General features: G+C 39.6%; 1 protein-coding gene across 1 annotated transcript in view; it reads left to right on the forward strand.

Moving 5' to 3' along the window:
* Window positions 1–2,422: 2,422 nt before the first annotated feature.
* The window catches only part of LOC139736245 (solute carrier family 23 member 1-like), a 52,998-nt gene continuing 40,338 nt past the window's right edge, over window positions 2,423–15,082 (forward strand). Inside the window, exon 1 of the mRNA XM_071646977.1 lies at window positions 2,423–2,510. Coding sequence (XP_071503078.1) covers window positions 2,427–2,510 — 84 coding nt within the window. The 5' untranslated portion in view covers window positions 2,423–2,426. The remainder of the gene's footprint in view (window positions 2,511–15,082) is intronic.

Consider the following 15,082-nt stretch of genomic DNA (forward strand, 5'->3'; position numbering starts at 1 on the left):
ATTTGAATGATATGAGATACGGAGTAAGATGGGAGTTGGATAAGAGACGTGGCAGCTGAAATGTTCAGAGGCTGCGAAAAGCTTTAGTGCTAAAACGGCGCATATACAATTTAAAGAATCTTTTTATTAGGCCTATGTAAGCGGACTATTTATATCATTATCGTTTTTGCTGTTTTTTTTTGTCCACCCGTGGGACTTCTTTATGGTAGGCTATACGCATGTTATATATCCTACAATCTATATCGCAGACATGCATATGCACACAGACACACAGGCACACATACTGACACAATCATGTACATTATATAAATTTACTGCATAGAAATAATCATACACACACATGGATATATATATATATATATATATATATATATATATATATATACTCTGTAGGCTTTCAATCAAATAAACACGTATATCGTGTAGGCCTATATGTATATAAATGTGTATATGGATGACAAACTGAGGTGTAAAAGAGTCAGTTTGTTTAAAAACACACGTGTTTGCATCAAAGGTAACAAGTTAGCCAAATATAGCCCGTATACAGAATAGAGATATGCTTTCTTCCCCAGTCCAAGGTATATTGACTCTTCTCAGTTCCAGCAGGGTATTTATCTAACCCTGTTAAGACACAATTGGACTCCCGCGTGTTGAATTCCCATAGTGTGCTAAATCGCTGGAAATGTACACACGCGACTGTATATTATAGTCCGCGCCACACTCTAAAGTAGCAAGTCCCACCCCGGGGAACCTTGTAACAACGGATTGGAACTTCAATCTGTGTGCGCCGAGAAGTTTGGTAGAACATTGACCTGTCTGACTTCGCTTGCGTTGCACTTCTCAAGTGAAAAAGCGCTTCGGCTGCTAGTACTAGTATTGATTTGGTCAACCCAAGGAGATCAACTCCCTGGTCGGCAACCGGAGTCCCAGATCGCTGGCATTGGACCATGAGTTAAAACTTACTCACACAAAAGCGCCAGGAAGTTCCTGATGGGTCAGGGAGGCGAGACGATAATTATAAAGTGCGAGTAGCCAGACTAGTCCAGATGGGGTCCAAGGATGCACTTACTATGCAGTCTATGCTGAAAATGCTACTGATTGTGCACTGATATCGCATGATATAAAATTTGTTCTGACTTTGTCGAGCCCCTCATGACTGGGGAACATGACAGCGGGGTACTGACCGATTGCCAGCCCGCTTCAACTTTTAGCCTGAGCTCGGCTTCGAGCCGATGTGCTCAGGACAGCACAGATCTGCACCTGTTTGCCGTACACGTAATAATCCGAGGCTCTGGTATAGGAGATTTGAGTCTTGTGTAGCTGCTGTGCGTCGTGTGATACACTATACCTGAAGAGACAGCAACTCAGCATCGGAAAGAGATTCTATTTCTCAGGACAATAATTCTTGGAGCACCTGTGAGTCTTATTTTTGTCCTGGTTCGAGAAAGGTGAGAGAATACAATTTTGCATTATTGTGTGAAGCACACACAGTGACACACACACACACACACACACACACACACACACACACACAAAGTTATTTGCCGAAGACTTTCTTGTAGTATTCCTCCGGCATAACTTGTGGATACCGTATTCAATATTATATTCATTCATTTTCTGTAATCGCAACTTCTATACGTCTAATGTGCATGTTTTGATGCAATTTGCAATTTTTCACCATCAAGGATAAATCGATTGGTAGGAGATGAGAGATGTAGATATACAATGTATACGTATAGAGCTCAACAACGATGGTAGAGAATACCAAGGAGCTGAAGCTCCTTGAGAATACCAAGGAGCTCCTTGAGAATACAGATGAGGTAAGCGCTGTTTCGCACTAGTTTCCCGTAGTGCCATGAACTTTTGCTCAGGAAAACTGATGGTCGATCAGTTCAAAAGCATTTGATTTGTGAAGAATAGATTAATTCCATTCGCTACCCGGCCTCGCTTGAGGAGAACTCACATTCGTGATGTCATATAGTACTAGCGATGAAAAAAAAAGGATAAGAGAGAGAGAAAGAACAATATTCAAATCTTTGATACTCATAATAAATGAAAAGTGGGCATTAAATGTCAAGAGTGCCATGAGGAGACGAACTCAAATATCCTGTCCATATTTTCTTGAATATCTGTATAAATCCTTCATATCTATATAGAATAGAATCCTCTCTTCAAGAGGAAACCCAACCATAAGTAAATTAACTTCAAAAGAGAGAGAAAATTGTTCCCTACAGACTGATTCAAAAATTACAAAAATCGAACAAGAAATAAGTAGATGTGACTTTTTGAAATGCCATTTTTTCTGATAACATATTTCCTGACCAGTACTTATAAATATTTAAATCAGCAAGTTGATGAAATAAAATAACAGGATATTACATGCTTTAATTTTACCTATACAGAAAAATCAACAGACATCACCAGCCATGGCCGACAACGCAAAGGGGTTAGACAGTTCCGATTCTGACAAAGTAAACCCTGGTGATAAATCAGCAGTGGAAAACACTACCGTGAGTTATCATCAAGTGCTTCCGTACTATAAACAACGTGATATCACTGTTTAATGGCGATACCAAACACATAGAACGTATTGAACTGCATGATTGCCAGGATGTAATCAGTATAGTTGCTATCTTGAGACTCATCTATTTCAACAAGTAGATGTGTACCTTGACTCTTGAGATTCCGAGATTAAACCATAAAACAAACTGATATCTCTCTCCATCTTCAAGAGTGAAAATAAAGTCTGGAATATAAACGGACAAATCTAACCATCCCTGACATTATTGTGATACTGTCTTTTGGTGATGATTTTCGCTCGCAGCTTTATTAATAGTTATAAAGTGTCTACGAGGCAAGCCATTCTATAGAAAGAAAAAAAAGCTTCCCCCTTAAAAATATATATATACTCCAAATATGTGGGTAAAATGAATTTTAAAGTTATGAATTCGTAAGGTTTTAGTTAGATTCATGTGCCGTCATTGGTGGATAAAAGAGTACATCAAATCGTAATGTCCCATGTAGGGCAACGATTAAAAAAAAAGTATGGAGAATCCCACAAGATTTCAAGTTTCTTGTTGATGAACAGCAGGCCCTACATATTTTTCGACCTATAACTGACATGTTAAGGGAAATGTTATTTCATACCTTTCGAAAGAGATGTGCTGGGTGCTCTTTCATTATACACAAAAATGCGCATAAAGAGAATGCAGCACGATTTTTTCATTTTCTATCATATTTAGACAGCGTTTCAATGCCACGTATTTTTTTTTTTGCATGCTGTGCTTGAGTTTATTGTGTCTAGTTTCACTTTCTTTTGCATCGAATCGGGGAAATAATTATCAAACATAACTATACCACATCCTAACAGATTCTGTCAGGATCTATACATGTGTATGTGTCACAAATTTTGCTGTCCTTCTGTACGATGTTGCAGAAAAAAAAAACACCAACAAAAGAGAAGAAAAAGTTTACCTGATGTAGTGGTTTGGGTTACCTAATCACAAATATAACAACCCCATCTTTCTTCCACCGCGTCTCCCGCCCGCGTATTTTTTATTTACACGCAGCCTGTGGCGTTTGGCAATTAAATTCAATGAAACCGCTCCTGATGCGTCTATGCTTACTCCGCTCGGGTTGTGTGTTGCGAAGAGTTCTGTGAGTATTTCTGTGGTACTAGTACCCTCCCCTCGCGACGTTTCGATTCGTACACGTTCATCAGTGAGTGTGTGCACGCGCTGTGAAAGTTTTGCTCGCCGTGGTAGACCCTCATCCAATTACTAGTAGTACGTATAAATACGTATAAAAACGGGTGAGAGTGCGAAAAACAACACAATACGAAAAAAAATCTGACAAGAAGGAGGGGGGGGGGGGGAGAGAATCATAAGGAAAGAGATAAAAAAAGCAATGAATATTCTGTGATATCTCATCAATCATCATTCATGCACAACAGTGATCAATATTATTGCGGGTTCCATGGAAGACCACAACTTTATTGGTGTATGATGGGGATGAGTATAGGCTGGCTCTTAATGGGCTACAGTGACCAAAGATTATACAGTGTATAGTCTATAAGTCCAAACATGTTGCGAATTCACGTATTGGCTACAATATATGTGGGGGGGGGGGGGGGGGGACTGAAGGTGAAGCCAATCCTGCCCGACCCCTTCCCCCATCGATATTGAAACACATATCGACCAATAGGCCTACACATGACGAGTAATGTATAATGTAATAATGTAACAATTTTCGATCTCCGTTGATTGGTGATTGAAATATTGACAGGAAAGATTGAAGGGAAAAGGAGTGGAGAAGAAGCGCATGGATGGAAAGCTTGAAGGGAGAGTAGCTGAAAGTTATGGAATAGGCTATACAATGGTATGTGTACATGTATCAGAAAGTTGTGAAATAACATTATCGCTTAAATCTATATACATTGTATGTACATGTATTTATTTCTCAGTCTCCAACCCCTCTGTTATATCTGTTGCTTTTAAAGGCCCCTAAATTCATCTTCATACTGATGGTATATTATTCTGCTTCTCAAACCTGCTCCTCTTTTCTTCATACTACTTTCAAAGACTCACCCTGCATATTAATTTTCCGACCTCTCTCGACTTCCTCCTTTTTCAAATGCATAAATGACTCGTGTATATTTTCCCTTCCTCGATCACTGCTTGAATTATCATACAATTTATTTGTTTCTCATACTCTCTCTGTCTCTCCCCTTCTCTCTTTCTCATTTTAAAACTTTACAATGTTTGTTTACAAGACCAATTTCTATAACTCTCTACATTGATCAGTTTGTCTAGAAACATGTACAGTCACGTGCAAATAATAATCATGTACGAAGGAAAATTACACAACTATTGCAGGAATTCATTATGCATTTTATTCACTTTTTTTTTCATGAAGGTATACTGAGTATACAGATGGAATCTGATCCTCCAATATCCAAGAAGTATTGTAATATATACAAACTAGAACTATCACTCAATGTTGTACTAACACAGTTACTGACATTTGCCACATCTCAAGTAAAGTGCTCAAAACCTGAGTGAGTAAGTAAATAAATCAACAATTTCTATGATTTTCATTAGAAATACTGTTACCATGGCAACACAATGTTTGACATTAAGAAAAAAAATGAAGTTTGCCCAACTCTATCATAGCTGTCACATGTGCCGTATTTCAAGTCAAATGCTCAAAAACTGACGGAGTTAAGTTAATTCACATATTATTGTATGATTTTTATTCAAAATAAAATTATGCTGTCACCATATTGTGTCGAGCCCATGCACTAATGTCAATAATATTCGACCACTAATGGCTGTCGTATCTTTAAGCTATATGCTTATTTGACGACAGTCTTCTGCATTTACACTCCCGATCTTGTGCCATAATTCAGTGAGATCATATTCCGAATGGTTCCCAATCGACGTGTTCTCTTACTCTTTTCGTTAATCTGTACACGTACATGTATATCTCAGTTTTATATTCGAATGTACACACTGTACGTTCCATTCTCTTGTAAACAACAAGAAATGACTATTTCATTTTTGTAATATATGATCGATGCAGAAAATTCCTAATAAATCAATGTAAATTTGGATCGTGTAATGTCATAACAACCACTATATGTCATAAGACGTCGACGACAAATGTCATAACGACCACTAATGTCACGACAAGTCGACGACAAATGTCATAATGACCACTATAATGTCTTAACATGTCGACGATGAATGTCAAAATCGGATTGACCACAACATAATGTCATAACACGTCGACGACAAAAATGTCAAAATATCAATTTTTACTGCAAATGTTATAACATGTCGACGACAAATGTCATAACGACCACTAATGTCTTAACACGTCGACGACAAACGTCATAATGACCACAAATGTCATAACATCGGACAAATATCAAAGTCGGATTAGCCACAAATGTCATAACACGTCGACGAGAAGTGTCATAATGACCACAAATGTCATAACATTGGACAAATATCAAAGTCGGACTAACCACAAATATCATAACACGTCGACGACAAATGTCAAAATTTCTGTTTTTACTGCAAATGTCATAACACGTCGACGACAAATGTCAAAATCGAATTAACCACAAATGTCATAACGCGTCGACCACAAATGTCAGAATTTCCAAATTTACTGCAAATGTCATAATGCGTCACAGGGGAGGATCCAGGAATTCCGTAAAGGGGAGGCACCTTTACAAAATCAAAGGTTGGCGCAACCTCCTCCCTTTTTTGATTTTATCAAAAATAGAGACGGGGAGGGGCGCCGCGCCCCCTTTAGATCAGCGACTGCGTCAGCCACAGGTTAATGGCAAAACCCAATGCTTGCATTACAGGGAGGCGACTTTTCAAAACTATACAAGCTGGCGCAACCCCCTATTTTTTTCTTTTTATTTCTGTTGTTTTAACAAAAACAGGAAGGTTCATCAAAGGGGGTGCGCCCCCTCTCAACCGGCGATTGCGTCATCCACAAAATAATTATGTCAAACTCATTGCTTGCATTTCATGGGCGGATCCAGGAATTCCGTAAAGGGGAGACACCTTTTCAAAATGAAAGGCTGGCGCAACCCCCTCCCCCTATTATTTTCCTCTTATTTCTTTTGTTTACACGAAAAAAGAAAGAGAAGAAAGGAGTGGGTGCGGCAGTCTTTACTTTTGCAAAGGCGCCTCGCCTTTATGGAATTCCGTGATCCGCCCCTGTAATGCAGCATTGGTTTTGCCATTAACATTTGTGGTCGTGTAACACATCGTGTTATGACATTTGCCATAAAGATGGAAATTTTTGACATTTGTCTTCGACATGGTATGACATTAGTGGTCATTATGACATTTGTCGTCGACGTGTAATGACATTAGCGGTCGTTATGAACTTTGTCGTCGAAGTGTTATGACATTAGCGGTCGTTATGAAATTTGTCGCCTACGTCTTATGACATAAGTGGTTGTTATGACATTACACGATATAAATTTGAATTAATTAGGAATTTTCTGCATCGATCATACTTTACAAAAATGAAATAGTCATTTCTTGTTGTTTACAAGAGAATGGAACATACAGCGTGTACATTCGAATATAAAACTGAGATATACATTGTACGTGTACAGATTAAAGAAAAGAGTAAGAGAACACGTCGATTGGGAACCATTTGGAATAAATGATCTCACTGAATTATGGCACAAGATCGGAAGTGTAAATGCAGAAGACTGCCGTCAAATAAGCATATATAGCTTAAAGATACGACAGCCACATTAGTGGTCGAATATTGTTGACATTGATGGGCTCGACACAATATGGTGACAGCATAGTTTTATCTTAAATGAAAATCATACAATGATATTGTGAGTTAACTTAACCCCCTCAGTTTTTGAGCATTTGACTTGAAATTTGGCACATGTGACAGCTATGATATAGAGCTGTGCAAACTTCATTTTTTCTTAATGTCAAACATTGTGTTGCCATGGTAACAGTATCTTTAATGAAAATCATAGAAATTGTTGATTTATTTACTTACTCAGGTTTTGAGCATTTTACTTGAGATGTTAGTGTTAAAGTACAACATTGAGTGATAGTTCTAGTTTGTATTACAATACTTCTTGGATATTGGAGGATCATATTACATTTGTATACTCAGTATATCTTCATGAAAAAAAAAAGTGCTTGAACATAAAGAAGTGAATAAAATGCATAATGAATTCCTGCAATAGTTGTGTAATTTTCCTTCGTACATGATTATTATTTGCACGTGACTGTACATGTTTCTAGACAAACTGATCAATGTAGAGAGTTATAGAAATTGGTCCTGTAAACAAACATTGTAAAGTTTTAAAATGAGAAAGAGAGAAGGGGGAGAGACAGAGAGAGTATGAGAAACAAATAAATTGTGTGATAATTCAAGCAGTGATCCCCCCCCCTCCTCACACAGCCAATACGTGAATTCGCAACATGTTTAGACCTAGACTATATATATCTTTATATATATATATATATATATATATATATATATATATATATATATATATATATATATATATATATAAGAAAGCTTCTTTTTGATTCGCGGGATAGGCTACAATCCTTTCTCAGGCAGAGGTTTTGAATTATCGGGTCGTGCTCAGTCTGCACACAGTGAGCTGAACACCATATCAAGTATACGTGTATAATGATTGTGTGTAATGATATGGGAAAAATGCATGGGAAAATCAAAATACATGTTCATGTATTTTACGTGGAATCAGTTCCCGTCTGTTGTCTTGGCAGAAATGCACCAATCTTGCAATGTTGTTTATTATTTTCCCTCTCCATCACGGGTACATATGGAACGTGTTGATCAAAGTTTTTGTGATGTCGGAAAATGCGAGGATGTATTGCAGGTGGCCTATTGCAGGTGGCCTTCAATTTGTTAGCTCACCTGAGCCAAAGGCTCAAGTGAGCTATTGCGATCGCCCTTCGTCCGGCGTCCGTCGTGCGTCGTGCGTCGTCCGTCGTCCGTCGTCCGTCGTGCGTCGTGCGTCGTGCGTAAACTTTTTACATTTTCATCTTCTTCTTGAAAACCCCAAGACCGATTTTCATCAAACTTGGCAGGTAGCATCCCTAGGGGGTTAGGAACTCAATTTGTTAAAATGGGCACCATGACCCACCCAGGGGGCCCCCAGGGGGGCCCAAACCCCCCAAAATTAAGGAATCTTTAAAAATCTTCTTCTCTAGAACCAGAAGTGATAGAGCTAAATTAATACTATGAGTTAGTTCATTGATGACTGTAGTTTCAAGTTTGTTCATGGCAGAATCAGGGATGCCCCCCTTGGGACCCAGGGGAGGGGGGTGGGGAGGGGTTCTAATGGGGCCTAAATTGTACATTTTCATCTTCTTCTTGAGAACCCCATGACCCATTTTCACCAAACTTGGCAGGTAGCATCCCTAGGGGGTTAGGAACTCAATTTGTTAAAATGGGCACCATGCCCCACCCAGGGGGCCCCCAGGGGACCCCCAGGGGGCCCAAATCCCCCAAAATTAAGGAATCTTTAAAAATCTTCTTCTCTAGAACTAGAAGTGATGGAGCTAAGTTAATACTATGAGTTAGTACATTGATGACTGCAGTTTCAAGTTTGTTCATGGCAGAATCAGGGGTGCCCCCCTTGGGACCCAGGGGAGGGAGGTGAGGAGGGGTCCTAATGGGGCCTAAATTGTACATTTTTATCTTCTTTTTTAGAACCCCATGACCCATTTTCACCAAACTTGGCAGGTAGCATCCCTAAGGGGTTAGGATCTCAATTTGTTAAAATGGGCACCATGTCCCACCCAGGGGGCCCCCAGGGGGGCCCAAACCCCCCAAATGAAGGAATCGTTAAAAATTTTCTCTAGAATCAGAAGTTATACAGCTAAGATAATACTATGAGTGAGTACATTAATGACTGTAGTTTCGAGTTTGTTCATAGGAGATCCAGGGGTGCCCCTCTTGGGGGCAGGGGTGGGGGGGGGGGGGTTGGTTAGGAAGGTCCAAATGGGGGCCTGAATCATACATTGTCATCTTCTTCCTGAAAACCTCATGATAGATTTTCGTCAAACTTGGCAGGTAGCATCCTTAGGGGGTCAGGATCTCAATTTATCAAAATGGTCACCATGCCCCACCCAGAGGGCCCCAGGGGGCCCCCAATTCCCCAAATTAAGGAATCTTTAAAAATTTGGGCCCTTATTGTACATTTTCATCTTCTACTTCAGAATGCCTGGTCAAATTTTGGTAGAGCTGTGAATAATTTAGATTAGTGACTGCGTGAAAGGTGAACTTGCGATACTCAGGTGAGCGCTAGACCCGCGGGTCTCTTGTTTTCCACATTATATTGGCATGTGTAACAGACTGTAACTCACCAAGATGCCTCTTGAAATGTTTTGAAAAAAGTTCTGCTTGATTTCACATGAGCGGATGATTATCAGTTGTCTTTCTGCTATCATCTTGTGTGAAACAAAGTATTGTTTCTATTCAAAAGATAGCGTGCCAATTAATCTGCACTTACTGTTGGTGCTCTATAGGCCCTATAAGACAATCAAACCCACCTTCAGCCTAGACATTCGTAGGCGTTGTGGTGTAGAGGGGGATCTGCACATCTCTCATGAAGCGAGACTTCTCTTTTCTTTTCTTTTCCCCACTAACAATGTGAAACAAAGATATCCGTAGACGTTGTGGTATGTAGACGTGGTAGAGCGAGACTTCTCTCTTCTTTTCTTTTCTTTTCCCCACGAACAAATAAGTTTAGCAGGAAACATAGAAGCATTCGCACATACTGTTTACATTTCCCATCACATGCTTTTAAATCGGAATTTTCATGTAATTTATACATTTTGCCTGGAAAAGAATTACCAGGAACTTTTCAACACAACACATGTTCAAAAGAAACCATTTGGTTCATATATGATTTACTCTACAGAGTGATTCATAGGGGCCTACTTATCACCGTCCACGTACTCGAACAGTTTTCGCTAAAGATACAAGTATGTTTACAAGACTGCAAACATTAGAATGATTTGCCCCTTAGCAAATCAGACTACATCTCTTGAAATGTCTTCAAACGTAAGTTAAAGTAATTCCTCTTAAATGATTACTCTCTTATCTACATATATATATATATATATATATATATATATATATATATATATACGTACTGTCCTACTTTAGTGGGGGGGGGGAGGGTTCGACAAATTGCTCAAATCCGATTTAGTGATATTTTCCTGGAAAAAAAATATGGCTTGGAAATCAATCCTGTGAGATATGTCATTGGAATCGCCAGCGCAAAATAATTTCGTTATTTATAAGAAATAAATCGCATTTGTCACTTGCTGCCTTTTGCCAGGGTGGGGCGGTACAGGTTTGACAGATCTGCGAGAGCATTATACAGTGCAATTAATATTTCTTCCCCGGGGACATGGTGATGTGCACTTTACAATTTCATGTTCAATTTTCCTAAAGAGTACACCTTAAGTGGGGCGGCGGAATTGTGTGTGTGTGTGTGTGTGTGTGTGTGTGTGTGTTTTAAGTGTGGGGGTGGGGTAGGGCTCCGGGGCAGCGTTTTTGGCAAGGGTCAATGGTCGATTTTTTAATTATGCTTTTTCCGTTTTCAGTATGCACCAGACCAGATTAATAAATAGGACCATCCAATGCTCTCTATTTTAGAACATCATCATGTTTACCATTAATCATGATGTCAAACATCAATATTCTGATAATTTGAGGTCATTAAACTGTCGAGGTCATCAGAGGTCAAAGGTAGAAACCTGCCTGTGCTCTTTGGAATATATGAAGACAGTGTCATTATTGTGTAAGTTCCCTAAAACTCCTTACTACTTTCTCCAAGCCGGCGACCAATTATTGTACAGAGGCGGATAGATATTGGATTGGTCTGTCACCTTCTCTCTGTACTGGTCGGGGGTTAAATACTCACATAGACACCAATCATTACCAAAATTCCAAAAGTAGAAGAAACTAAATATTGTTCCACAACACCAAATGCAAAATGCGTTAGAATGATAAAATTTACATGGATAACACCAATGCTACTAACGGCATATTTATTCCAACGACCTGCCTTCCTGTAGGTCTGAAACAAAAAACTTCTTCACAAACAAGTTTCTTTCCTCACAACTTAGTTTAGCATTCCACTCATCACTTAGGAACGTCTTTACGGCTTTTGAGACCATTTCATATACCGTCTTATTCTATGGGAAATGGAGGGATATAGTTAGTAGGGAGAAATGATGCTAGTGGGTGTGGTCACTTATCTGGACATCGGTACGGTCGACGAATGAGGTCCTCGTCTGTATGTCATTGTCGATCTCGTCAGTGCGGCTGGGCCGTCCGTTGAGTGGTATGCTGTCGCGCTCTCATTAGGCTCTTCGTCACCATCACTGTCCACTTTGTATCAGTCTAACAGGGCGCTTCAACATCTCCGATGACACCAGTTGACTCTTTGGAGTTTGTAATTGCACTCCAAATTGGCGTAAACCAAAGTTTTGTCTTATCGTGACGCACAGTTTCTCCTCATGCTGCTGCTCGCCGATTCAGTTACGACAGTCAGATCCTCATCACATTCACAGCGTCGATAAAGATTAGTTGATTGACTTGGAGGGGGCATGATGTACCAAGGAAGGGGAACTCCTGTCTTTATCTCTGTGGTCTCCAACTATTCTCAAAGTTCCTCAAAGTTCCAAAATGCTCTGCAGCCTTTGCTTCACTATATAGTGTGAAGCCGCTCCCATTGTGCTTGCCACTCTAACTGATTTCTCGGCTCAGACATGTTTTTTATAACTAATTTACTAACAAACTTCCTTTCTCTAAAGAATTTCATTGGCTCAATCTTATATTGGGGTGTGGTGTTCACTAGAAATTAATTCCTTATTGGTCAAAATGTTCGATTTACTCCTCCTATTCGTTTCTGTGAGAATTCAATTTTCTAATGATTCATCTCAATTTCTGATTAATTCGCCCACTGTCTTTTAGTTTCTTCATTCACTTCTTCTCTGTAACCACTGGTAAAGACTTTATTGTTTCTTGTATATTAAAATGACAAACCAAATGGATATTAGTGTCCTTATGACAACCAACGTCATCGTTGTTCTGGGTCGTTGTCCCTGAATTTGTCTTTGGAGTTCCTGTTTGACCCACTCCACTAAACAATAAATGCTAGAATAGAGGGATACATTCTGGCAGGAGGGCCACCTTCCAGCTCAGAGGGTCATTTATGTTTGGGGATCAGAGGGCAAAAACACGTCATCACGTTATTCCCCGTAATTTGGCGCGGGGCTTTGGGGATGGAGAGTGCTGACCACTAGCGGGGAAAGTAGCCAATGTCAAACTCATGGATAATTCCTTTCACCATAGAATTTTCTTGGAAGAGGAGGGTTTGAAAAAAAGGGAACAGCTGGAAGGAAGATACTAGTAAACGGTTTTAAAAACTCCAAGAAGAGGAAAATACTTAGCATATTGGTGTCACAGGGTGTCTAGGAAAACGACTGCAGTGATCTGTTTTCTTTTACTCTCTATCCTATTCTATTCTATTCTATTTTATTCTTTATTATAAACATGTGCTAGTAGCCATCTGGGCTACAATTGTGTTTGTTTTGTACATCCTCTAAAGATCACCAGAGGTCAAAGGTAGAGCCCTGTCTGTGCTCTTTGGAATATGAAGACAATTTCTTGTAAAACAGATATGCTTGTTTTGTACATCTTAGCCATGTTTATCATTAACTAATGCCACCACAGATCAATATTATGATATTTTGAGGTCATTGACCTCTAAAGGTCTCCAGAGGTCAGAGGTAGAAACCTGTCTTTGCTCTTTGGAATATGAAGACAGTTTCATTGTAAAACAGATAGCTTGTTTTGCACATCTTAGGCCAAGTAAAAAAAGAAAGTAGTTTCTCGTCCGGGTTTTTTGAGCTAGGCGAAGAGGGAGGCCCTTACTATTTGATATCTTACTATTTTTTCGAGGATTGTCAAAATGAAAGTAATATGTGTTTCTCGTCCGGTAATTCTGAGAAAGGTAACAAGAGAGGGCTTTACTATTTTCTATATCCAATTTATGAAATGAAATATCACTCTGGTAGCTGTGTTATGAGAGACCAGGTCCCGAGTGTATGTCTTGCCTGCACTCTGTGCATTTTCAAACAAATAGATAGGGCCTATAATATGTGCCATACTTGAAATGAAACTTCATGCATGCAGAAATACATTTGCTTTTTCTTTCCACTACAGATGTCAAGGGAAAATGACCATCTTAATACTGGTATTTAGTGTTGTAATGGCATTTCTGATACCAGTGTACTTGCAATTTTGATGTATTGTGCTATTAATTGAAACAGGTATAAAACATTCTATCAACAAATTTACGACTGAAATAAATTCCATGATATTCAAAACACTGCTTTATTTATCATTGGTGTTTGTGACTTTTTGTGTCCACACAGCTGGTATGTATCTGCATCTCTTCACAGCACAATTGTAGCACATTCAACTGGAAACTGGATGTCAAAATGATACTGATATGGCATTATAGCATTAAGCATTTAAAGATGTTTCTTCATGTTCTAAAAAGACATTTGATAATCACTCATCATTTGGATGATGAATGATTGTATCACACTACAGGTGATACGACTCACGGCCGTGTCCGTAAATTTACATCGTAAAGAAAAATATCCCGCAGAAATACGAGACAAACCAGAATCCGCGGAAGAGTTATTTATTTTTTAGATACACCCATTTAATAATTCTACATTTGCTGGAAAAGCGCATTCATTTTCTCTTCAAAATAGAACAATACATCGCCGTCAGATGCAACGTTACAGAGCAGAGCAGAGTGTTTATGTTTGGGCCTCAACACATTCGAATGTGTTCATGCGTGCGTGCAGACAGCTGACAGACCAGGGGGATGGGGACCCTGACAGCTACATTACGCGGCCGGCACGGCCACTGCACTGGCACCGTACCTTCCGACACTGCACACACATGCACATAGTCACAATGACATGAAAATGTATACATACAAACTCGATACAATCCTCACAAGCATTTGTACAGTACAATTCATCCGCTTAAAATATGAGAAACGGGGAAAATACGAACAATGCGCAAAATATGCGTGGAATATCAGCGATTGTTCGCAAAAAATGTTGCCGCTATCGCGTTCACGACGTACCGAGTGCGCAGCTGCAGTACATCACAGCCCAGGCAGGCCCGCGCGCCCATCCAACTACAGTTCGACTACTTTGTGGGTCATTCCTTCTTGCCGAGCTCGCAGTGTGAAATGCATGCGTTATTACATACGCACTACAGAAGCTACAGCTGTACTCGATCCAGCTAAGTAGAGGACGCAAGGCGTCATTAGAAATGAGACATCACGATTGGTAGGTGAATTGTCGTGGTTTTTTTTCGGCGGCCGAAAAAATAGTAAATATCAAAAAAGTCGATGCGGCAACTGAAAATCGATGCGGGCGGGGAGCGGGCTGGGACGAGAATTATGAATTTCTTGGTATTTTCAGCGCCATTTTGAAAATAG

Source organism: Diadema antillarum, unplaced genomic scaffold, assembly GCF_040938485.1.
Source record: "Diadema antillarum isolate AM-2024a unplaced genomic scaffold, OU_Dant_1.0 seq00000634_RagTag, whole genome shotgun sequence".
Lineage (NCBI taxonomy): Eukaryota > Metazoa > Echinodermata > Echinoidea > Diadematoida > Diadematidae > Diadema > Diadema antillarum.